This window comes from Camellia sinensis, chromosome 2 (assembly GCF_055761805.1).
Source record: "Camellia sinensis isolate YWXY chromosome 2, ASM5576180v1, whole genome shotgun sequence".
Taxonomy (NCBI): Eukaryota; Viridiplantae; Streptophyta; class Magnoliopsida; order Ericales; family Theaceae; genus Camellia; species Camellia sinensis.
The window spans coordinates 76,544,040-76,571,217 of NC_138962.1; the positions used below are offsets into that span (position 1 = coordinate 76,544,040).

The window sequence follows — 27,178 nt, forward strand, 5'->3', positions numbered from 1 at the left end:
GGCGGTGTTTTTATTTTCCAAAAGAAGTATACTGAAACACTTCTTCAGAAATTAAAAATGAAGAATTGCAAAGCAGTTGCTACTCCCTTAATTGTGAATGAAAAGTTGTCAAAGGAAGATGGAAGTAAAAAAGTTGAAGCATCTTGTTATAGAAGTTTGGTTGGCAGTTTGTTGTACTTAACTGCTCCAAGACTGGACATCATGTATGTTACAAGTTTATTGTTTCGATTTATGCACAATCCAAGCCAAATTCATTTTGAGGTTGCAAAAAGAGTGTTGAGATACATTCAAGGTACACTTGATTATGAAATTTTTTATGAGAAATTTGTTGATGCAAAGTTACTTGAATTTTGTGATAGTGATTAGGCCGAATGTGTTGATAATATGAAAAGCACTTTTGGATATGTATTTTCTCTTGGATCGGGCGTAATTTCATGGTCATCCAAGAAACAACAAATTGTGGCACAATCATCTGCTGAGGCCGAATATATTTCAACATCATTGGCAACTACACAAGCAATTTGGCTAAGAAGAATTTTGGATGATTTTGGTGAGAAGCAAGGTGAAACTACTCCAATTATGTGTGATAACAAGTCTGCTATTGCTATGACAAAGAATCCCGTCGTTCATTCTCGTACCAAACACATAGCTATCAAACATCATTTCATTAGAGAAGCTGTAGAAGATGATGAGATTGAAATCAAGTATTGCAAGACTGAAAATCAAATTGCAGACATCTTCACCAAAGCTCTATCAATGGACAAGTTTGAATTTTTTAGAGAAATGTTGGGTGTTACACAATATGGCATTAAGGGGGAGTGCTAAAATTAATGCAATATTTACATTGCATACACTAGATACATTGGATACATTGGGTTCATACATTCTTTGTATTGATGTATTTTTATATTCAAGTATTTTATATTTATTAAGTTCATTGTCTACATTATATTTATGTACTTAATTAGTTGTAAGGTTGTTTAGATTCTTGGATCTTGTTCATTGAACTTATGTATAACCTTGTTTATATAAAAAGATGTAAGCCTATGGGCAAATAAATCAATAAGTGAAAAAAATTCAATACAAAATGATAATTCGTTCTAAAGAGAGCTTTATCAAAAGTTAACACATACAGGACTTTTGTTATGACTTTTAATGAGGACCTCCTCAAGTGGGTGGTGGAATTAATCCCTCAAATTAATCGATTCAATGAACCGGACACCAAGTTATCAAAAAAAAATGATTCAAATTAATTTTTTACATGAAACTCGTGATATTATGATCATGTTAATATTTATTCGACAAAACATTTGCCATTAAAATAATATCATAAAACTCTTAAATGGCTTTTTTTATGAATTAAGTGCTCCTAGGCCACCAAGTCATTTTTTTGAGTCCTTTTTTTTTTCCCGTGATTTTTTCATTCTTAAACGGTATTACATACAAGTTTGGAAATTTTAGCACCTAAAACCCCTTAAAACATAATTTTTTTTTTTTTTTTTCTCTCTTCAATAAACTACATCATGCTTTAGTTCACAAATTGAGGGATTGTTTGGGGTGTCATAAATAAGTGCACTTTTTATCTTTTTGGACTAAAAAATTGAGGTTGAAAATATGGATGTTTGGGTTAACTTTTTGACTTTTTATGAAAAAATGTGTAATAAAAAATTATAAAAATTGATTTGTAGGGAAAAATTCGAATTGGGAGTTGTGCAGTCGTAATTGTTGACTTTTGGTGAATAGTATTAACTTTTTGAGTAACTTTTTGACTTTTTTACAAATTCCCAAACTTGGCCTGAGAATCGCCTCCGAATCTTTAATTATTCTCACTATTCACTTGTGCCAGACAGTGCTATGTGACAAGTTTGATATCAATCTGGACTTTTGGAAATTTTAAGACCCTAAAATGGTAATTTTTAAGAAGATAGTGTCTAGATCAAGATTAAGCCCCCCCCCCCCCCACACACACACACACACACACACACACACACACACACACACACACACACACTTACTTTATTGTATATAGACACTGTTTTGAAGTTTGGTGGCTATCTAAGGCCGTTTGCTAATATTTTTGAGTCACTTCTGTTCCAACAACTCATTTGTGTTAAGACGGTGCAATATGTTACGTTTGGTGTCAATTCAAGATTGTTCGGTGATTTTAGTATCATAAAACCTGAATGTTTTTATCAATTTAGTGTGCCTAGCTAGATTGACATAAATTTGTGCTCGAATATTCAATTTTAGGTTTCAGTCGTCCCAAGTGGTTATTTTAGTTAACCTTTAATAATTGGCTTACTTCCATTCTTTCATTCCTTCCTACACATAGTAGCAGTTGCTCTTTCTTTCTCACACCATCTTTCTTTTCTCTCTTGAACTTTCTCACTCTCCTACTCCGTGTAACTATTTTTACATTACGTGAGACTTAATACTTAGTTTGATATTATTCACTCACACTAATAATAATTAAAAATGTTTACAACAAAATTACACGCTGAGAGACATTATTCAATAATAAGGTTTAGCATAGATATTTAAAATTTATCTTAGTTGTGTCTGTATTATTTTCAAGATTTTGCAACCAAAAAAAAAAAATATATGCATGACTTTAATGACTTTTGTGAAATATGTGTTTTTTTAGATGTGAAATATATTGAAAATGACATGTGGAGTTTGATTTTGAAAAAATATGTGAAATAATTTTAAAATTTTTGTAAGGCACATCTCTAGATGGTGATGTTAGCGACAATGGTAACGTGATAATATTAATAAGATTTTAGTTTTTTTTTTTACACATTTCATTCAAATAAATTTATTTTTTACAAAAAAATATTTTGTGGGAAAAAAAATAAAAAGGCAAAACAGCCCAAAAAGATTGATATCGCAAAAATTGAAATGTCGAATTTTTTAATTTTTTATTTTTTGAGATATATTTGAGAGAGTAGCTTAGATGGTTTTCAAAATATAACAAACTCTTATCTCATACCTTTAACAATGTCCCTCAAAATCCTTAATTTATGAGGAATCATCCTGTCTTTCAAGGATTTCAATTAGGTTGTATACCCTTTCAATTCTATTAATTGTTTTATATAATATATAAGAAAAAAAATATAAAATAATATATATGTAACTAATAGAATTATAAAGACATACCACGGCAAATATAGGATAGATTTATGTGATAATTTTTCCTTATCCACCCTTCACTTTGATCTCTTTTATAGTTGGAGAAAATCTCTCGATGCCAAAAGAATAGGAGATCCACAGGGCCACAACTCCCACGTCTCAATCTAATCTCTCTCTCTCTCTCTCTCTCTCTCTCTCTCATAACTCATGCTTTCATCTATTTCTTTCAACTCTAAAAATGGCTTCTTCTTTACACAACACAATAAAGCGAGAGAACAACCCATATATCTGCAGAACTCTCACTATCAGTACTTCTAGGAATGACCTCACTGTCCCACCAACAACTACTAATTCATCATCATCATCATCATCCTTCATTATCATCAGAATATCTCATCAGAAGATAATCAGAATCAAAATACCCAAGTTGCTATCCAAGACCATCATGCACAAAACAACTATTACTAGCAATATCAATGGCAATGTCAACCAAACCAATGGTGCTGATGAAGACAACAACAACAAGACCAAGAAGAGATCATGGCCAAAACCCAGAAATCTTTTGCCCAAGAAAGTAAGTTTCATGGCTTGCAATATCTTTTGTGGTAACAAGAAACCACCGTCACCACCATCACTTCCATTACAAGATGGGAATGAATTGGAGATTGGTAATAAAATGGAAGAGAGAGGGGTTGAACCAAAGATTTCGGGTTCGGTGAAGAATACTAGTAGTAGTTGTAGTAGTAAGAAGGTAAGTTCATCAAGCAAATTTATTAGGGATTCAAACATAATGATTAGGAAGGCAAGGTCAGGAGGAGGAGAGAGAAAGAAAGTGATCAAGAAGAGAGATGAAGAAGAAAAAAATGGAGAGAGAGAGGAGGAAGAAGCAGAGGAGTTATGCAAGAAAAGGATACTGATGGGGGAGAAGTGCAGGCCATTGAACTTGTCTGGTGCGCTTCACTATGATAAAAATGGAGTTTTGTTACCTGAGTTGTAAGAGTTAAATCTTAATCCCCACCAGAGCAACATTTATTTATTTTATTTTGTAGGGCAAATTACACTGGTAATCCCTCTATTTTGATCTTTGTATTATTTTAGTTCTTATAATTTCAATTGATTCGATTTTAATCCTGAATTTATTAGTGTCTCAATTTAATTCAATTGAATATAATTGTTAGTATTTTTTAATGAAAAATACGTACATAAGTGGCATGTGTTATGATTTTAAGGACAAAATTATAAGTTTACCCAACTCAATGAGTTAACATCAATCAATTCAGTGATAATTTTTCATTAAAAACACAAGCGGTATTATCAATTGTACCAAATTAACACGAAATCTAAAATTAAGAATCAAAATTGAGCCAAAGACCAAAATGACACCAGAGTCAAAAAAAGATTACCGGTGTAATTTGTCTTATTTTTTAATTTAACCTACCTGTTGTGCAGACCATTTCAGTTTTTTTTCCTGGTTTTTTTGTTCTGTTTTTTTTTTTTTTTTTTTTTGGACTCTGTTTTTGTACACCAGTATCAATGGAAAATATGTGGAAGACTGACAAATCGAGTTTTTTTAACATGTTCAAGCGAAGCAATGCTAAGAATACAACACAGAATTGGTTCACACAAAATGCAATCTAATCCTAGCATTGCACTCTATGTGACCCAACATTCTGTGTTCTCTCCATTAGTGGGCTCAAGAAGAATATAAAGGGTAACAACAGTTCAGTGGTGAGTTTAAAATATAAAATTAATTTTTAATGTTATAAAGATTATCATTAATATGTAATAATTTTTTTAAGTTGCACTGGAATAAAATTATCACTAATATCAACCTTGTAGGTGCACTCGTGGCAGTTCTTGCTTTAGGAACATGTTTTGGCTAGGGTTGCAAAACGTATGAACCTGCCCAAACTCCATTTAGGTAGAGGTTTCGTTTGATAACTTAATATTTTAATTTAAAAGTAATTAAAAAAAATTTAAAAATTAACAATCTATATCAAAAAGTTAAAAAAAAAAATATTTCTCTATTTTTTACACATCTTTTCATAAAAAAAAAATCAAAAAATTATTCTAAACATACTAATTTTTTTTACGTCATATTTTAATCAAAAAATTAAAAAATTACCAAAATAATATGCTCCCAAACAAGATCTCAGTTCATTAAAAATCCAATCAAGATTTAATCGTCATGTAAATAAACCAAGCTTAAATCTATTACTCAACTCAATAAATTAAAAATATTAGCATATTACATAAATAAACCAAGGTTTATCACATTTTAAAACTCAATATATTCTCAAGTTAAATTTAAACACTCTTCTACTAAATACTCATTTGCAACATGTAGTGGTCATTTGCAACGTATAAAGGGTCGTAACATTATTCAATATATTTGGTTTTAATTTTTTATATTCAATTTTTTAGAAATTAAGTTTTTGTTTTTCATTTTTTTTTTTTTTAAATTTTAAACAATTTTTTTTACTTTTTCAAATACACTTTACTTAGATACATCTAAATAGGAAAATATTTTTTAAAAAAATATTTTAAATAATTTTCTAAAAACGAAAAACCAAATAAAATTTTCTAAAAGCTGAAACCAAATAAAATGTTACTGTCACATTATTGACATTATTCTAGATGAGATTCCTGTATCATTTTCCCATATACACCATAGAAGCAGAATAGCTCAACTCGTTTGTTTTCTCACCAGTCAGTTACTCAAATATTTAAGCAAACCTTCATATTTACTACTGAAAAAAAAAAAAAGATAATCACTTACCCTTTCTCATCATCTTATATAGCCATTGACTACAACAAATTCCATCATCAATCTTTTATAAAACCAGAAGCAACAAATTATCAAGAGATCCCACAAATACCATCATAGAAACATTGAAGATTGAACCAAAAAAAAAAAAAAAAACACTTGGCCACAATTATGTTTTACACATTAGCTGAGAACTAGAGTCCTACCAATCTATCACATATTAACAAAAAACCAGCAAGTCACACAATCCAAACACAAACTCATGGCCTTAACGGTTTCAACCCAAGGGATGCACGAATCCTGTTTGCTTCTGCAATCTCTGGATCTGGGTGGTCGGTCCCATCATCCTTCTTCTTTCCTTTCTTCTTCTTTGGTTCATCTCGAGCATTCCCATCCTCTGCCCCATTCCCGTGCCTTCTAGGGCTCACACTGCTGCGGGTATGCCTCTTCCGATGCCCTCCTCCATCACGATCACGATCATTGCGATCCTTACTCCTACTTCGGCTCCTTGAATGGCTCCTCCGCCTACCACGCTCCCTGTCTCGCCTATCCCGTTCCCTACCTTCCCTCTCCCTTTCTCGCTCTCTCTCACGGCCACCGTATTCCTTGTCATCTCTCAGGCGATGGCGGTGGTCCCTGTCCTTGTCCCTTTCCCTGTCTCTATCCCTATCTCTGTCACGCCCTCTTCCACGTTCCCTATCATAATCATGATCCCTGAGAAAATGAAGTGACAAAAATGCAACATCCATAATTCAATTATCAAACAGAACTAAAAAAATGTTCTGTGATCTCGATATACTAACACGAATATATGAAGAAATGTACTAAATTAATCAAAAGAGAACACCAAAATAAATAAATAAAATGTGAGGTCCATAATACATACAGGATTCTGGTACCATAGGAAGCTGGTTTAGAGGATTTGTATGCAATTATACCATGTGCAGGTGCAAGTATATGTTTCTATACTTCATTACACCATATACTAGCTACTACATAGAAAATTCACCGAGTCCCCTATAAACTTAACATGAAGAAGAAGATAAAAAGAAAAGGGATTGGAATTGGAGTGAATATCAAACTTATGGACTAACCTATTTTCATAATTTTCTTAAACCAGACCACACATCCTTTCAGATTAAATCAGTTTTTAATTTAAAAAAATGGGGGGCTCAAATTTAAAATGCATGATTGCGTCATAAAATAATGGCTACAATCCGATTCATGAAAACAGATAATCACATGCAGGGCATGAATAAATCCATAAAGAGCTTAAAGATGAAAAACAGTTATTAAATTTGAATTGTTTGATCCATCATACTTCTCGCTGTACACTCTTAGTACAGAAAAACCTGGCAGGATCATAAAATATTGATATCGGAAGCTGTTTCAAACCACTGATGTCTTTAAAAGCTATGTCAGCAGCATAAACTCTCAAATATGTGAATGTGTGTGCCTGTGTAGGTATAAATATGGTTGTGTGCACAAATGCATGTGCAGATTCTGGACAACAGCTTCCTGCATATCTATCATGCTAATATGCTAACAAAACAAGTCAAACTACAGGCTAAACTTGATAGTCACTAGAAATAAATACAAAGCTTTACAATGAAAGACTACACAATAAAAACAAATTCCACCAATAAAGGAAACTATACAGTATACGATATTGATTCAACACCTGAACATTGTCATGAAGAGAAACCAAAGATACTTGATTTACCGGCCATGGACAACGGAAAAAAGCAATGTGTCAAGAGGGAAAGAGAAACCATTGTAAAAATCAAATATTCTTCATTTAAAAGAAAATAGAGAGAAAGATAAAAATATGTCTTTCAAATCAGTAAGATAAAACATACTGCCAGGAACCAACGAAATCAGAAATAATATAAAATATATTCCACAAAATAACAGAGTAATATATATATATATATATATAATATGGAAGCAGAATCACTCTACCTATATCTGTGGCTGTCACGTTTTCTGTCCCTATCTCTTTCCCTCGTGGGACTTCGCCCACGATAATAATCCTGTATCAAGAACAAATACCAATACATCAGAAAATAAAACACCCTGATATAAAACAATAACAAATATATTTTTTGATAATAGCATCAAAAGAAAAATAAAGAAATATATATACAGAACGAGAAGAGAGAGAAGACCTTTTCATGAGCTCCAGTGTCTAATACATCGTTGTGTTCGTCTTCCTCCTCTTTTTCTTCCTCCTCCTCAAAATCTTCTTCCAAAGCACTTATTCTAGGGTCTAGTGAACCAAGGGATTCAAGAGTCCATCTGTAAGTACAGAATATATAAGTACATAATAAAAAGATGCTCAAGAAAATATAGGTATAACATAGACTTGAAAGGAAGTGCCAAACAAAATGTTATTTATCAACTACAATATAATATGAGATAACTTAATGATTGGAGAATGACAGCAAAAAAATGAAGTCTCGCCCAGACCCAGCTTGCACAATTTGTACTAGGTGGGAATCTCCTTACAAAACTAGGTTGGATCAGAACAGTCACATTATCAATAAGTGATAGGAATTACAAAACTGATAACAATAAATATATGAGTTCAGTGTTTTAAAAGGAGCGCTTAGGCGCGCGCCTAAGCGCGAGGCGCAATGAGGCACAGCCTTGCGCTTCGAGCAGGTCAAGGCAAAGCGCAATACGCGAGGCGCAACTTAGGCGCTGAGGCAAGGGCTTTTTTTCGAGGCGCGGGCTTCATGGGCTTTACCTATTTTTCTACTCCAATTGTCGATTAAGTGCTTTTTTGTGGGTATACCTATAGGAATTCAAAACTCTTCAATATAAAATGACCAAATGTGGTCAAAAGAGAGCAGAAAGTGATAAAAGATTGAATGCTATGCTTTATATCTCTTGTTGGATATTATATTTCTAATTTTTAGAAGATTGAATGTTATGTTTAGAGATTATCGAAAATTGTTATGATTTTTTAAAAATTATAAATATATATATATATATATTTTATGTTAAAAATTTTGCCTATTTTATAATTTTGCTTTTCTTCTACTATTCGAGCTTCGCTTTGGTGAGGCGCGCGCTTCGCCTCGCGCTTAGGCTATAGGAGACCTTATTGCCTCGGTGCGCCTAGAGCCTTTTAAAACACTGTATGAGTTATCCTCATTGTGACATTTTAGCTAAAAACACAAATCAGATCTGTACACTACCGTTTCTTAATGCGTGGCATAGCAATATCACAGGAATAATCTTTTGTCAGGAGTTCATCAATAACCTCATCCATATGTGTCAAAGCGAAATCTGTTACAGTTACAACAGGATCATTAGACTGTAAGTTACTATCATGCCACAAAGATCAGAGGTAACATCAAAATTATAGCAGATTTTAGAGACATTCGTAAAAAGGTTAGAATTCCTACTCCCATCAGGTAATTTCTGCCTCAGTTTTCGATAGTCATTGTACAACGGTTCCAAGTATCGGTACACATCAATATCTGTCCCTGTAAGACGCAAATAAAATGCTCCGAGCACCCGTACATATCTGCTTACAAATAATGAAATAATCAGTCAAATTTGTGTCTTATTTATTAAGTAAAAAACTAACAATCTAGATTACAAAAATAGATCAGGAACACTACGGACAAATCACAAACATAGAAAGATAAATAACAACATAAGCAAGAAGAAGTACCAGATAAAATCAATCAAGGCACAGTTAAGACTTTAAATAATGATGCTGATGCTCTTATTAACAAAATAAATTCAGCATTAGCACGTGCATGACCTTGAAAACGAGAGAGAGAGAGAGAGAGTTCAGCCTCAAAAATAATAATATCCATAAACTCAAGCACAAGAAAAGAAAACAATAATCCAAAGGAAGTCCAACCCTGTACCAAACCACAAGTTCCTAAAAGAAAGCATGGAAAACGTCAACATACAATACCCATGTGCATTGCAACATTCATTTCAGTTTTCAGTTTTCAGTTTTCAGTTTTTAATTTAGTTCAGTTAACTACCTCGTTCAGAAATAATTGAATAGTTCACAAGATGATTTAACTTTAGTTTAATGCAGCAATGCTAGCACAGATAATTTGTATCTGGGATCACCCCAAGCAAATCAAACATGAGAGATTACAGACAATAAAATATAAAACATCTTTAGTGAATGCTCCTGTAAAAAAAAAAAAGACTAAGCACAACCAAATTTCCAATCAATATCTCTGAATTTGCTTCAAATTCCAAACATTGATTACAATATCCTCTTTCAACTAGAACTGCATCAAATAAAGGACATTAGAAGGAACAACTCACTCACATATTGATATCTTAGGCTTCTTGTAGTGAAGATTGCAGAATATGCAGTTCATTCATGCTTTATTAGAATCAACATTTTGAACTGGCATCAACCATGATCAATATGATCTCTATTTTAACCACCATTAAGCAACAAACTCAGGTCACAAGGAGTGGAGCCCCGATGGAAAAATATCAAAGATTTTCAATATTACATTCTGATTACATGAGGAACCATTGAAGTGCTTGCTGATCAATTATTTGTATGAGGAACCATTGAAGCAAGAAAAATTATATATTGAAATAATTTAATTAAGGAAAACAAAACAATATGATATTATTCAAGTTCAGTAGTCTAAATCTATCACCATAATTAATACAGATGGAAATAAATAAAAAGAATCGCATTATATTTTCAAATTAATTGCCACCTATCCATTCAAATATTCATTCGCTCTCTTGCACATACGAAAATTTGATCAAATCCAACTATAAATTTCTCAAATACACTAATTCCCATGAGCTGACAAATAAATTACAGACAAGACATGCACATAGCGGTTACTCATTTTCACATAAATGATAAAACAATCATTCCATTCAAAACAAAAAATGCATTGTTTCAAATTCGGGCCCTTGTACGGAGTCAGAAAACCTATGAATACATACAATAATTCAATTATATATGGGTTAATTTCACTTTCACCCCCTGAACTATTATCATTGTTTTCATTTCATCCCTAAACTATCATCATTGTTTTCATTTCATCCCTAAACTATCAATTTCATGTATTTAGTTTAGTCTAAAGTTCCTGATTTCAATTCATATGGTCTGATGGGAGTCAAGCCTAAACTAACAGGAAAAAAAAAAAAAGAGGTAATTTTACAATGTGGACAACCTAAATCACACCAACAAACGCCCAACTTACATCCTACAACTAAATATTCATATTCTGCTCCATCCCTCATTTCAAAATAGTGAATAATAATAAAAAATCAGTGTGTGTATGATTTAAATTGCTCAAATTTTGAGAGGACTGTTTTGACTATCAAATTAGGCTTTAATGGTAAGTGATTTGGACTGGTGGTCTCCAATTGGACCATATGAACTGAAATTGATAGCTTATGAATGAAATGTAAAAATAAAGATAGTTTAGGGGAAACAAGTGAAATTAACCCATTATAAATTTACAAAACCCTAATGAATGAAAAGTCACAGCAAAAAAAAAAAAAACACACACACACACACACACACAAAAACAAGAAAACCCAATTGAATTGTTGCAGAATAGTACTGACTTGTAATCTTCGTTCTTGATGAACTCAACGACGATGTCCTTCTCCGGCTGGATCTGGAGCATTTTCGTGACGAGGCACATGAAAGGGGTGGGCTTGCGGTTGCCGCCGTAGGTGCCGCCGAGGTGGTCGAGCTCCATGGCCTTGTCGACCAGCGTCTCGGCCGTGAGGCCGAAGCATTGTTCCTTCCAATAAGTGTGTTGGTATATCTTGGACCTCAGTATCTTCTCCACCAGGTTCTGTGGGTTCGTACCCCTTATGTTCTTCGCTGTTGGGTCCGTACGATTCGCCATCGATGACAGAACCCCCCTTTCAAGACTTCGAATTTATGGCGCTGTCGCTGTGTGTGGATATGTATATGTTTATGTATGTAGATATAGAGACAGAGAGTGTGAAACCCTAACCCTAGAGAAATCGCAGAGAGAGAGAGAGAGAGAGAGAGAGAGAGTGATAAAGATTAGGCAGAGGCAGACGACGCAGATAAAGGGTGTGTTTGGTGTATTTAGAAACATGTTTTTTTGAATAAAACTTTTAAAAATATGTTTGGTTACAAATTTTTTTTAAAAAGTTCTAAAATTATTTCTCTTGTTACACATCAATAAATTATTTTTTCTCTCCTTTCTTTTTTTTTCAATCACTTTTTCTTTTGGCACAAATCTACTTAACTATAATAAAATATTAAATCATTCTAGCCTCTAAAACTATTTTTAAATATACAATCAAACAAACTAATAAAATTTCTAAATTCACTCCTCAATTTTTTTTAAAAAAAAATTATCTCAAAACACAAACCAAACAGACCCTAAAACTCTCACTATGGGTCGGGCAAGGTTGGTTGCCCCGATTTCACCTTGTTTAGACCTAAAATAAGATTCAAATTTTAGTTTTGGTTTGTTATAATTTTCAGAAATTATTTTTAAAAAATTGGTGATAAATTCAATTTATATTCAGTAAATATTTTTTATTAGTAATAGATTCACCTTTTGTGAAATAATTTGATGAGAAATGAAATATTAGGCAAAGGCCGACCACGCAAATTAAAGAATTAGAAGTATGGTGAGATTGCAAACGAGCTAAACCGAACCGAGTTTTGCTGGCTCGAACTCGACTCTTTTGCTTATTGAACTTGTTTATTAAGTTTGAACTCAACTCGATAAGTAACTATGATCAAACTTGACTCGATTTGTTAATATTAATGAAACTTGAGTTTTTCAGTGAATTTTTTTTCAAAATTATCTTTAGTGATTTTCTTTTTCAAAATTATATCAAAATTTCACTCTGTCTTGTCGAGATGAATTAAAAAAGTATATTTTTTTATAAAAAAAAAATTAGAAAAAAATCACTAAAGACGAAAATAAGTTTAAAAATTGCTTATTATGACTTATTTTTGTTTGTTTTGAATTTTTTTTTAGATTTTTTTTAAAAAAAACTATAATTTCTCAATTCATCTTGTCGAATTGAATCTAGAAATTTTAAAAAAAAAAAATCACTAAAAATGAAAATAAATCAAAGAAAAAAGGTCAAAAAAAATATATTTCCCAAAACACCCAATATACTTACACTATGAGTCGGGCAAGGTTGGTTGCCTTATTTCACATTGTGTAGACGTAAAATGAAATTCAAATTTTAGTTTTATTTGGACAAATTACACTAATAGTTCTTGTATTTTACCTCTTGTATCACTTTGGTTCCTGTGTTTTTAATTGGTTCAATTTTAACCTTTTATTTTTAATTTTGTTTCATTTTGGTCCAATCAATAACCTCTGTTAAAAAATTTAACAGAAAATAGTCATGTGCACAACATGTGATCAACTTTGAAGGGCAAAACAAACATTTCCACCTTAACCCTTCCCTATTCCATCTCTACAACACCCTTTTTTTTTCCTCTCATCCACCATCTGTCATCAATCTCACTCCACCACCCGCCACTACTAAACAACACCACCACCACCATCTACCACCAAACAATAGCAGAATCGGCATCAATAGGTTCATCAAAACCCTAACAACAAATGCCTAGGAAAAGAAGTAGGCCTCAGAAAATCGTTGAGAAAATAGAGAGTGAAGAGATTAAGGAAGAGCAATGAGAAGAAGCAGCAGAAACAGTAGTTGAAGAGAATGAATCAAAGAAAGCAAAAATAGGTGAGGAAGAAGAAGAAGAAGAAGAGAAAATGAAGATGAAAGAAGTGGCAACATCATTATCAGTTGGGGATGCAAAGAATGAAGCAGAGCTATTGCCAAAGAGACTACTGAGAAGCAGTGCTTGGAAGAAAGGCAAACCTCGTAAGAACAGCTAAACTTTATCAATGAATGATTAATCAAAACCCTTTTTATTCCTTTTATTATTATTATTATTTTGATGGATTAATCCAAGGGTAGAAAATGAAAAGATGAATGATTTTTCATTTATAATTATTTTTCTTCCTCATCTGTTTTACTCTTCTTTTTTTTTTTTAGTTATGGTTTTGATTTGAATGTTGCTTTTTTAAGTTTTCTCTGCTTCTGATTTTATCATTCTCTCTCTCTCTTTTTTTTCTTTTTTCTTTTTATCATTCTTTACCTGTTTGGTTGAATTATTATTTGATTTGGAGGAATTGGTGGTCCATCACTTTGTTATTGTTATTGTTCTCTCATCTCTCTCTCTGTTATTCTTTTGATTATCAATTTGTTGTTTGGTGATGGTGGGATGATAAGTGTAGATGAAGGAGGTTGGATGGAGGTGATGGATATGGTGGGTATGTGCAAAAGACAGGGTGGTGAGTTTGGTAGTCTGGGTAGTAGATGGCACTAGGTTTGGTATGGTGGAGATGGATGGTGTTGATGGATGATTTTGGTGGTGGAGGAAGGCAACGGTGGTAGATGATTGTGTTGTAGAGAGTCCAAGAGGAAGAAGATGGTGAAACAAGGAAAAGGTAGTGAAATGTCCATATTACCCTTGAAAAGGGGTCGTGTGCGTCTCACGTGTTTGTTTTCGTCAACAATTTTAACCAGTGTTATTGATTGGACCAAAATGAAACGAAATTAAAAATGAAAGGTTAAAATTGGTCAAATTGAAAACACAAGGACCAAAGTGACACAGGGGGTAAAATACAGGGACTATTAGTGTAATTTGCCGGTTTTATTTTGTTATCATTTTCAAAAATTATTTTTAGATAATTTTGTTAGTCTTTTGTTGAATTTTTTTTTAATATTTTAGTTATTTTTTTTTTACTTTTTAGATAATATATTAAAATTATCTACATTTAAAAAGTAAAAAAAAAAAATTCACCTAAATATTTAAAAATAAATGAAAATTCGAACCAAACTGTACATGAATTTTTTTTGAATTTTTATTTATTTATAGTGAATTTATTCTACTTTTTAGATGAATCTTGATTAGGCAAATCTAAAAGGTACAAAAAAAATTAATTAAAATATCAAAAAAATTTATAAAAATAAATAAGAACACTTCTAAAAATAGTTTTTGAAAAATCAAACTAAACAGATACTAATTTTTCTCGCATAAAATAAAAATAAAAATTTGAAAAAAAATGATTATAATTTTTGTCAAATTAATTTTTTATTTTAAAAAATAAGTTATAACCACTCAACTAAAAACAAATTTTGATTTTTTTTTTTTTTGTTGATAAAATGGATAGATAGATAGATTAAGGTTTGTTTTGAGTATGACATATTTTTTGACTTTTTTTATATTATGAAATGACGTACTAAAAAGTAGAGATGTGATATGACCAAGTAAGCTGATAAATTAATAAGCTGCTTCTTTTTTGTTTACCCAAAACAAGCTTAAGGTTCAATTACAGTCTTGGATATAAGCAATTCCTTACATCAAAAAAAAAAATGTTGGGAACAAATTTTGAGTTTTTTTTTTTTTTTTTTTTGATCAATAGTAATTTTCATTAAAGTAAGATTAGCCAAACAAGACTTATAAAGAGATCAACAAGAAGGTTATACCAAACTAAGGAAAAATCCTAGTGCAAAAAACAAAGGAAAAATTCTCAAATGAAACACAAAGGAGAAGCTATGTATCTATCAAAACATCAAATTCATATTACAAAGCAAAAGTCGATTATAAGAATTCAATAATAGAATAAGTTTGAGATAAGTACATAAGCTACTGTAGGACAATCTTCACTGTATTTAAAAAGATTAAATTCTATTGTGTACAAAACAATAACAAGAATAAAAGAAATAGAGAAAAGGAGAGAATTTGTTTGATTACAAAAATCAAACTCGAAATAAAAAAAAATAAATAAATAAAACCACAGATTTTATTTTGTTACAAAAATAAAAATAAAATCTGATTAAATAAACATAATTAAAAACAGAATAAAATTAAACAACTTACTTGGTTAATTTATTTGAATAACTTTTCTGATCAAGTCCAGTGTTTAACACTGTGTCCTTAAGACAGATTCGTCCTCTCCACGGTACTTTCAGAATTTGGACGTCAATCTCCCAAGATGAAATGATCTTACCACAAACAATAGCAGCACTACAAATTGTTTGCCTTACGAACACACTAAGTGTTTACACTCTTTCTTTCAGAAATAAAATGCAGCAAGATGAAGAATATAATTTGCAGAGAATGGAGTACGAAAATTGGAATTAAATCTAAATGGGAGGCTAGTCTATTTATAGATGTAAAGGTGACTCTTGGTTTTGAATTGAACAGGTATGAAACCTGTTAGATTCAAATTTAAACAGATTTGAATCTGTTTATTCAAACAGATAGAAACGGGAAGGGCTCTGTTTGGATGAGCAATAAATCCAAAACAGTTTAATTCTGTTTGAAAACGGGAAGGGCCCTGTTTGGATGAACAATAAATCCAAACCAGTTTAATTTGAATTCTGGATTTTATTTTAATAAAAAATAAAATTAAATTCAAATGTTTTTGGCCCAAAAAGATTAGAAGCACACACCCGCGCCCAAGCCCAGCCCGCCCGACCGGACGGACGGACGGCGGCGGCGCGCGTGTGTGGTGATTTTTGGGTCCAATGGGTCTAGCCCATTTTGCCCATAACCTCTCCCTCTAAAACACTTGGGTACCCCTTTGGGCACACCCTAAGTATCTCACCCTAAGGCTTATAAACCCTTTCAAAACTTCCCACCAAATCAATGTGGGACAAGCCAATTTACCACCTTAAGGAATTTCCACCAAAACTCCATTTCCATGGAGCACACTTTGGCTTCAATTTCCCATTCACTCGGTAATGGTTTTAAGCAACCAAATATACCACGTGAATCACAACGCGGCATAGAACGCGTTACCACTTTGACCCGAGTAAATCAACACTCGGGGCCCACCTAAAAAATAGACCGAACTTAGGAAAAAATTCTGGTTTTATCCAGAATTTTATAACCATTTCCAACAATCCCCCACATGAATGGAATTTGATGACAACGAAAATGCAACAATATGCAGACTTTAACGAAAGAGTATAAGTTGAAATTATCTTGCATCGGGATAGGTAGTTTTCGGCCTTGAACCTTCCCTAGTGATAACCTATCGGACTTACTGGCTAACCAATGGACGCGATGCCTTGAATTGTTCAGCCGTTTGTGTAAGCCAAGACAATAGATTTCATACAAAATATCTTCTAACACATCGTGGTTCTCACTGTTGTGTTCATTTTGGCCTTGAACGCACCTGGTTTTCATAAGTGTTTCTAGAGAATTTAGCCATTTCATTCTCATAGAGCCGGCCCCAGTTCAACACTCATATGGGTGATTCTTATTGTGAGTATCTCTTTATACTCGTTTTGATTTTATGCCTTAATCAAGATATAAGTAATCATTAAAAGCAAAGCTTATCCTTATACCCCTGCAAACAACATATATTGCAGATATCACTCTCACCATAGGAATGGGTAGGAAATTTTTAATCCTTTGGTGATTTCTGGTGAGCCATACATAACTTAATTGTCCCTTTGAACTTAGTTCTTGGGATCTCCAGTCATATAAGTAGGGTTACCGTTATGACGACTCTTATGTAATAGGCTTTAATCCCATTCCCTTCGATGAACTATACACTAGCTCTTTTGTCAAACTTTTTGTTAACGGATCCGCAATATTCTCTTTAGATTTTATATAATCTATTGAGATTATTCTGTTTGACAACAATTGCCTTACAGTATTATGTCGACGACAAATATGTCGTGACTTACCATTATACATGTGATTCTGTGCCCTACCTATTGCAGATTGACTATCACAATTAATGCAAATAGCTGGCACAGGTTTTGGCCACATTGGAATGTCTTCTAAGAAGTGACGAAGCCATTCTGCTTCTTCACCTGCTTTGTCTAAAGCAATGAACTCAGATTCCATTGTGGATCGTGCGATGCAAGTTTGTTTCGTGGACTTCCAAGAAACAGCAACGCCTCCTAGAGTAAAGACATATCCACTAGTGGATTTTGAATCTTTAGTATCCGATATCCAATTGGCATCACAATAACCTTCGAGTACTGCTGGATATCGAGTAAAGTTCAAACCATAATCACAGGTGAATCTTAGATATCTAAGAACCCGAATGATCGCTTTTCAATGGTCTTCTTCGGGGTTACTAGTGTACCTACTCAATTTACTGATAGCATAAGCTATATCAGAACGAGTACAATTCATTAGGTACATTAGGCTTCCAATGATTTGGGAGTATTTTAACTGAGACACTGCATCACCTTTATTTTTCGATAAATAAAGACTGATGTCTACAGGTGTTCTAGCTAAATTCAAATCATCCTTGATAAAGTTATCAAGAATTTTCTCAATATAATGAGATTGAGATAATGCATATCCGTCAGATGTTTTAGTAATCTTCATTCCTAATATAATATCTGCGACCCCCATATCTTTCATATCAAATCTTTTGTTAAGCATCTGCTTAGTTGATTTGATCATGTTTTGACTGCTTCCAATGATAAGCATGTTATCCACATAAAGACAAACTATGACATATCCTTGGTCAGTGTTTTTAACATAGACGCATTTGTCACATTCGTTTATCTTAAACCCATTAGTAAGCATTGCATGATCAAATTTTTCATGCCATTGCTTAGGTGCTTGTTTTAATCCATAAAGAGATTTTACAAGTCGACAAACTTTCTTTTCTTGCCCTGATACTACAAACCCTTCGGGTTGTTCCATATAGATCTCTTCATTTAGATCACCGTTTAAGAAAGCTGTCTTAACATCCATTTGATGTATTTCTAAATTAAACAACGCTGCTATAGCAATAAGCATGCGAATGGATGTTATTCTTGTCACAGGGGAATATGTGTCAAAATAATCCAGACCTTCCTTTTGTCTGTAACCTTTAACAACAAGTCTTACTTTATACTTGTCAATTGAACCATCTGCTTTCATTTTTCTCTTGAATATCCATTTATATCCAAGAGGTTTAGACCCTGGTGGAAGATCCACCAATTCCCAAGTATGATTTTGCATAATGGATTCAATTTCATTATTAACAGCCTCTTTCCACAAAGGTGCTTCAGGACCTGTCATTGCTGCCTTAAAGCTTTGAGGTTCATTTTCTAACAAGTATGTCAGAAAATCTGGACCAAAGGATTTTGATGTTCTTGCTCTCTTACTTCGTCTTAGTTCATCATTAGTTTAAATCCTGTTGGTCGAGACTATTACTAGTCTCTTGTGCTTGATTGTCATTAGTCTCTTGACTTTGTGTACAATCATAAGTTCTTTTCTGTGAACTTAATTCCTGTCCTTTCTTGTAAGGAAAGACATGTTCAAAAAACACAGCATTTCTTGACTCTATAATAGTGTTCACATTTATATCAGGTATTTCTGATTTATAAGTCAGAAACCGATATGCACTACTATTCTGAGCATAACCAATAAACACACAGTCTATTGTTTTTGGTCCAATCTTAGTCTTTTTAGGAACAGGAACTTCAACTTTTGCCAAACACCCCCACACTTTTAAGTATTTGTAGGAAGGCGATCGACCTTTCCACAATTCATAAGGAGTGCTGTTGGTTTTCTTGTGGGGTATTCTATTAAGAACATAATTAGCAGACAATATTGCTTCCCCCCACAAGTTCTGTGGTAAGCCTGAACTTAGTAACATGGCATTCATCATTTCTTTTAGTGTTCTATTCTTCCTTTCAGCAATTCCATTTTGCTGTGGAAAATAAGGGAGCTGTAGTTTGGTAAATAATGTCATGTTGTGCACAAAATTCATTTAATGGTGCATCATATTCACCACCCCTATCACTTCTAATATAAATCAATGAATTTTAAAACAAATTCAAGAAAAAACCAAAATAATTATGACTACTCAAGTCAGAATTAATGTTTTGACAAAATCATATCGTCATAAATAATTTTGCCTAAGAATCAAACAATTCAAAAACCCATTTGATTGTATACATTCTTGTAACTCAATAACAAATAAATGTTGCTGTTATAAAAATATTTGTGATAGAAGAAAATTAAATTATCTCAACTAATGCAAGAGATACACCCCCATATTAATAAAATGGTTCATGGTTTGACAAATTCTACTACGCAAGTAAAATAATTATTAATGACATCTCATGTCACATAATTCAATAATCAACATAAAAGTTTTCTTAAATTACTTCCCAATTAAACGGACCGATATAATTACATACATCTTCATGTTTAAATTTCTCTGGTGTTCAAACACCCATTCAGAATTGATTAGAAATATTCAAATTAACATGCTTATGTCCAAAGTCGACATAACAATTTATCATTCCAAATCACTTGAAATCATTGTTAAGAAATAACTTGAGTTGATATCATACATGCATATCAACCGCATCAACTAAAAATAATGAATTAACAAAATAAATTAATCATGCACGATCCTATCACTTGCATCATGAAATAAAAGGATTCTCAACTCATAAATAAAATCCAACGCATTTAAACTTTAAACTTCAAAATGACAAAGCATACCTTCATTTAATAAGTTTGATTTGTACATAAATAAACAAATTAAATATGCATTTATGAATATATATATATATATATTTTCCGACTCAAGTGCAGAAACAATTCAAGACTATGAATCCACATTGTAATAAAAATAAAATTAGTTTGTAAAACTAATATTTTTACTCTAGAAACAAATTCTTCCATGTATACTCATGATGAACTATGATAAAGTTAAAAGAATTAACACCTTTTTCACAAAGGGTTCAAAAATAAGTGGTCCACCAAACGAAACCATAAGTTACTTACAATTTTAACAAATTGTGACCGAGTCACAAAGTTACATGATTGATTAACAAAATTAATTTTCTAGTTACTAAAACCAGAAAATAAATTACAATACAAAATAATTTTATTTTCCTTGTTACTAAAACTAGTAAAATAAAATACCGAAATAATATCTGATTACAAAAATCAGAAAACCAAACCACAACTTAATTTTCTAGTTACTTAAACCAGAAAATAAATTATAACACAAAATCATTTTATTTTTCTTGTTACTAAAACTAAAAAATACTGCAATTTTATTTTCCTTGTTACTGAAACTAGAAAATAAAATACCACAAAACTATCTGATTACAAAAATCAGAACAAACACAAAATAATTTTCTAGTTACCAAAACCAGAAAATAAATTAAAACACAAAATAATTTTATTTTCTTTGTTACTAAAACTTAGAAAATAATATAATTTTATTTTCCTTGTTACTAAAACTAGAAAAATAAAATATCACAAGAATTTTCTGTAATACCAAATAATATTCTGAATTGTTAATGACACCAATATCGTACTACTAGTTGTTGTCAAAGAAAAGAGACAGTATATTACTACTATCTGTCAAATAGCATAAATCACTATTTATTTTTCCAACCAGAATATTAATTTGAAAACACAGAAAATTAAATACAATGAAGATACCCAAAAAGGACTCTGTCTTAAGATTGTAGGACAATCTTCACTGTATTTAAAAAGATTAAATTCTGTTGTGTACAAAACAATAACAAGAATAAAAGAAATAGAGAAAATGAGAGAATTTGTTTGATTACAAAAATCAAACTCGAAATAAAAAAAATAAATAAATAAAACCACAGATTTTATTTTGTTACAAAAACAAAAATAAAATCTGATTAAATAAACATAATTAAAAACATAATAAAATTAAACAACTTACTTGGTTAATTTATTTGAATAACTTTTCTGATCAAGTCCAGTGTTTAACACTGTGTCCTTAAGACAGATTCGTCCTCTCCACGGTACTTTCAGAATTTGGACGTCAATCTCCCAAGATGAAATGATCTTACCACAAACAATAGCAGCACTACAAATTGTTTGCCTTACGAACACACTAAGTGTTTACACTCTTTCTTTCAGAAATAAAATGCAGCAAGATGAAGAATATAATTTGCAGAGAATGGAGTACGAAAATTGGAATTAAATCCAAATAGGAGGCTAGTCTATTTATAGATGTAAAGGTGACTCTTGGTTTTGAATTGAACAGGTATGAAACCTGTTAGATTCAAATTTAAACAGATTTGAATCTGTTTATTCAAACAGATAGAAACGGGAAGGGCTCTGTTTGGATGAGCAATAAATCCAAAACAGTTTAATTCTGTTTGAAAACGGGAAGGGCCCTGTTTGGATGAACAATAAATCCAAACCAGTTTAATTTGAATTCTGGATTTTATTTTAATAAAAAATAAAATTAAATTCAAATGTTTTTGGCTCAAAAAGATTAGAAGCACACACCAGCGCCCAAGCCCAGCCCGCCCGACCGGACGGACGGCGGCGGCGCGCGTGTGTGGTGATTTTTGGGTCCAATGGGTCTAGCCCATTTTGCCCATAACCTCTCCCTCTAAAACACTTGGGTACCCCTTGGGGCACACCCCAAGTATCTCACCCTAAGGCTTATAAACCCTTTCAAAACTTCCCACCAAATCAATGTGGGACAAGCCAATTTACCACCTTAAGGAATTTCCACCAAAACTCCATTTCCATGGAGCACACTTTGGCTTCAATTTCCCATTCACTCGATAATGGTTTTAAGCAACCAAATATACCACGTGAATCACAACGCGGCATAGAACGCGTTACCACTTTGACCCGAGTAAATCGACACTCGGGGCCCACCTAAAAAATAGACCGAACTTAGGAAAAAATTCTGGTTTTATCCAGAATTTTATAACCATTTCCAACAGCTACATCCATCTGTGTGGTAAGCTACAATCACATCAAAAAAGACAAAAAAAAAAAAAAACACAAAAACTCTCAAACCTAAAGGAGGCGGTGACGTGGTAGCGACGCTGAAATGAGGGAGGAGAGAAGAGGTGAAAGGTGGCAGATCATGTTGATGGTGGCCAAACAAGAGGTGGTGGCATGGTGGCGATGCTAGAATGAAGCGGATGATGAGAGGAGAGGTAGAAAGTGACAGATCATGTTGATTGTGGCCAAACAAGAGATGGTGACGTGGTGACGACGCCAGAATTAGGCGAATGAGGAGAGAAGCAGATCATTTGAAGACCACGACTAGAGTTAAGACGAAGGGAAGAAAACACCTCACAAAATAAGAGAGAAGGGTAGAAAGGCAAAGCTTCCAAGTTATTTGATCAGAAAAGAAAGGAAATGAAAGAGAAAAAAATAGCAGAAGGAGGAAAAAAGAGGCCAGAGGCCCCCGAAACCCCCCTTTCCCACCCTGGCTACCGCATACAAATGAAACCCTGAGGAAAGAAAAGTTTAGAGAGAGAGGCTCTTAAAGTTAAGAGAGAGAGAGAGAGAAAGATAGAGATTTTCTAATTTGGTTCTCATTTGTCTAACGAATTTTGAGTTTGAAAAACAACTGTTGGGAACGAATTTTGAGTTTGAATTCTAGATTTTGGGTGTTAAGATTTTCAATAATATTACAAATTCACACTTAATTATTCAGAAATTACTCAGAATTATCTTATGTTTATATTTATTTTACACATAGACCCCACAATACACAAATTCAATTTCTACCACACATTTCCATTGGGGATAAATTTATGATGGTTAAGATGGATTCTTAGGGGGTGTTAGATAACAATATTCAGTACTTAAAACTGAATTGATTAAGTGATAATTAATTAAGTCTGTTTAATAACTATAATTGATATCATTTAATTTAAATACCTTTTAAAATGTAAGCTAAAATTTAAGAAATTTTAAGTCATATAAAACTTACTTAATTATGATTGAATTTATAAATACTAAACATAAGTATCTATATATACGCTATTATAAACTCATTACCACCACCACCACCACCACCACCACCGCTACCATCATGCCACCACCACTATTTCCACCACCACCATCACTACCGCTATCACCACTACTACCACCACGCCACCGCCACCATTACCACCACTACTACAACTACCACTACCATCATGTCACCGCCACTATTATTACCACCATCACCACCACTGCTACCATTGCTACCACCATGCTCCCACCATTGCTACTATTACCATCACTTTCATCATCATTGTCATTATTGCCATAAATACCACCATCATTTACTACCACCACCATGGCTGCCACCACTACCACAACCACACAACTACCACCACAATGTCACTATCGCCACTACCACCACCATCACAATATAAAATTAAAATATATAATTTGAAAATAATAAATTTTAAATTTGATTTTATGTATATCAAACAACTTATTTTTAATTCAGCACTTAAATTTTATCAAACAGATTTTCAACTTAAAAAATTCAATACTTAATTTTCAATTTTCAATTTTCAGTTTTATTAAATAGGACCTTAGACTTATTCTAAAATTTTAATATAATATTTTTATGATATATGGCTATAAAACTTGTCACTTTTGCGTTCAAATTTTGATGACAGTTGACTTTTTTGAAAGTAAATTAAAAAAAAAATGTAAATATTAAGGCTCAAAGTTAAAAATAAAAATAAAAAAATGGTCTTATTTGGTTTGTCTTTTAAGAGACAATTTTTGAGAAAAAATTTTAAAAATTTGTTTGGTTGAAATTTTTTTAAAAAAAATTCAAAATCACTTTTCTCTTTATTACACATCAATCAATCAATTTTTTTTTCTCTTTTCTCTCATTCTCTCACATCTTACATATCAATCAATCACATTTTTTCTCTCGTACCCATCTATTCAACCAAAAAATAAAAATAAAAAAAGGCTCTATTTGGTTTAGTTTTAGAATCATTATTTGATTGTGGAGTTATAATTTAAGTGTGGAATTGTGAGTTGAGTTAAATTTTGAAAAAAGTTTTGAATTGTATTTTGAGTTTTATTTTGAAATTTTTTAGATTTATTTTTTTTAAATATTTAAAAATGTTTAAGAAAAAATTATTTTTTATTTTTTAATATTTTAAACTCAAAACACAACTCTACACTCAAATTATAACTAAACACATAATTCAAAACTCAATTCAAAAATTATTTTCAAAACTCATAACTAAACACATAGCTTAAAACTCAATTTAAAAACTCTTTTCAAAAATCATAACCAAACTCTTTTCAAATTGTTTTTAAAATTCAATTAAAAAATTTTCAATTTTTTTTTTGTTCTTCAAAAATAATTATTTTATATAGTTTTATTTTTTGAAAAATAACTTTTGTTATTTTTTTAAGTATTGACCAAATAATTTATTATAATTTATATATGGTGATCCAAATTTTTTTAAATTTTAAAAAATTAAAAAACTGAAATATTTATAAAATAAAATAAAATATTTAAAATAAAAAATATATATTTAAAGTAAAAAATATTTTTTTTCAAATATTTTTAAAAAATACAACGCACAATTGTATGAAATACAGTATACATTAAAAAAGTATATCTCAAAACTCTTTGCAAAACTACCCAAACAAATTTTCTCTTTTTAAAATTCAACTAAAAACACAATTACACACTCAAATCATGATTATTCAAAAAAAAAATTTAAAAAAATACTTTTTTGTTTTTTTTATTATTTTAAAATAGAGTTTTGAAAAGAATTTAGTTATAAATTTTGAATAAGTTTTGAATTGAGTTTTGAGATGTATGATTAGTTATGAGTTTTAAAAATAGTTTTAAATTTAGTTTGAGTTGTGTGTTTGGTTGCAAGTTTTAAAAAAAGTTTCGCAATTTTTTTATTAGAATTACAATACCAAAACTCAACCAAACGGTTTCTAAACCATCCAAAACTCCAAAATTATTTTCAAAATATACAATTAAATAAATTTTTAAAATTTATAAACTCTTTTTAGAAAATTATTTCTCAAAATTATTTTACGCATACAAACTAAACATGGCCAATAACAACGAAAGTTAAAAATTATAAAATTTAAGGAGGACAAAGTATAAATACTAAAAATATTAATATTTTCCAAAACGAAAATAGCAAAAAGGAAATACAATGAAACAACTAAACCCAACAGACAGCAAACCCAAACCCAATGCAACAAGCAAATATTGACACAGCTTTGCGCAACCGTTTGGGCTCTACCTCTACCCGATTGATGAACATACAACATTAGCATAGCCTGCCAAACTAGGCCCAATGCAGTAGCCCAGTCGATTCTTTGAACTCGATACAATTCCAGTTATTAAGTTCCGGGAAAATTATGCATAGGTCCTGTTTAAAATATGTATACACTATTTAATTTAACAATTTTTTGAGTAGACTCAAAAGTTTTACTTTTCCTCTCTCTCTCTCTACTTTTTGCCTCATTCTTTATGTTTTCCTCTCTCTTTTTTTTTCTACGTTTTCCTCTTCTTTTCTTTGTTATGGACGACGATCGGTGATCACACCTTTCTTATTCTCTTTCTCTTTTTCTTTCTAATATATAGCCATTGGTGACCAACGACCACAATTAATTGGAATTCACAGGCAACTACTAACCATCGACATTAACTCGTGACTTCATCCTCATCGACGGCGAAGAAGATTAGTAGATCTACTCAAATCTGATGAGTAGATCTACATGAGATCCGACTAGATCTAAACCAAAAATAATTGCCGAAGTACAATATTCTTTCTATATCTATTCTTTCCTTCGATTTCTCAATTTTTCTACCTTTTCTCTGTTACACAAGTCTATTTTTCTGTTTTAATGGAGAAAATTTTCAAATTCTGAATAAGTTGTTTTCGAGTATTAGTTACAAGCGGTGAAAACTGTAAAATTTTGCAGTTTCAATTTTTTTTGGTGCTAGAATGAATCATAGTTTAAAACTGTAAAATTTTACAGTTTCATAACATTCTTTAGAATTATAAAATTTTGCAGTTTCATAACACGTTTTTCAGTTTGATTAATAAGGATAAATACTCAATAGATTTTTGCTCTGAAACTGTAACATTTTACAGTTTCAAAACTTGTTTTTCAGTTTGATCAATGTTGAAGATTATTTGCTTAAACTCTACAAAAATTGAAAAATAACATATGTTTTTCCCATTGTTACTGTTTTTCGTCGTTACATTTTTGTTCTTTTAGTTTATCAATATTTAACACATGTTGCTATTTTTTTCGCTCTAATTTTTCTATTTATTCTTTTTTTTGCAATATTCTGGACATTCCGGTGAGTCTCCAATGATGTTCTTAACGTCTAGTGAAAGTTCTGGACATTTCGGTGACTTCCATTGGTGTTCATAACAGTCCGGTGAACTTTCGGCGACTTCCTGGCGATACTTCGGCGACTTTCTAGCGATACTCCGGCGGCTTGCCAGTGA

General features: G+C 31.8%; 1 protein-coding gene across 1 annotated transcript; it reads right to left on the minus strand.

The window, feature by feature from the left end:
• Nucleotides 1-5,938: 5,938 nt before the first annotated feature.
• LOC114287512 (PRP38 family protein) lies at nt 5,939-11,997 on the minus strand. The gene is made up of 6 exons (XM_082914869.1): nt 11,483-11,997; nt 9,310-9,431; nt 9,100-9,190; nt 8,065-8,194; nt 7,859-7,929; nt 5,939-6,610 (listed from the first exon to the last, which is right to left on the minus strand). The coding sequence occupies exons 1-6, from the start codon at nt 11,770-11,772 to the stop codon at nt 6,157-6,159; spliced, it is 1,158 nt and encodes a 385-aa protein (XP_082770995.1). The 5' UTR covers nt 11,773-11,997; the 3' UTR covers nt 5,939-6,156.
• Nucleotides 11,998-27,178: the final 15,181 nt, after the last annotated feature.

Coding starts and splice junctions, on each gene's coding strand:
- LOC114287512 (XM_082914869.1), bottom strand. CDS start 11,772: ATGGCGAATCGTACGGACCCAACAGCGAAGAACATAAGGGGTACGAAC. Junction 9,191..9,309: donor GCAGAAATTACCTGATGGGA/GTAGGAATTCTA, acceptor TAACTGTAACAG/ATTTCGCTTTGACACATATG. Junction 8,195..9,099: donor ATGCCACGCATTAAGAAACG/GTAGTGTACAGA, acceptor CTGTACTTACAG/ATGGACTCTTGAATCCCTTG.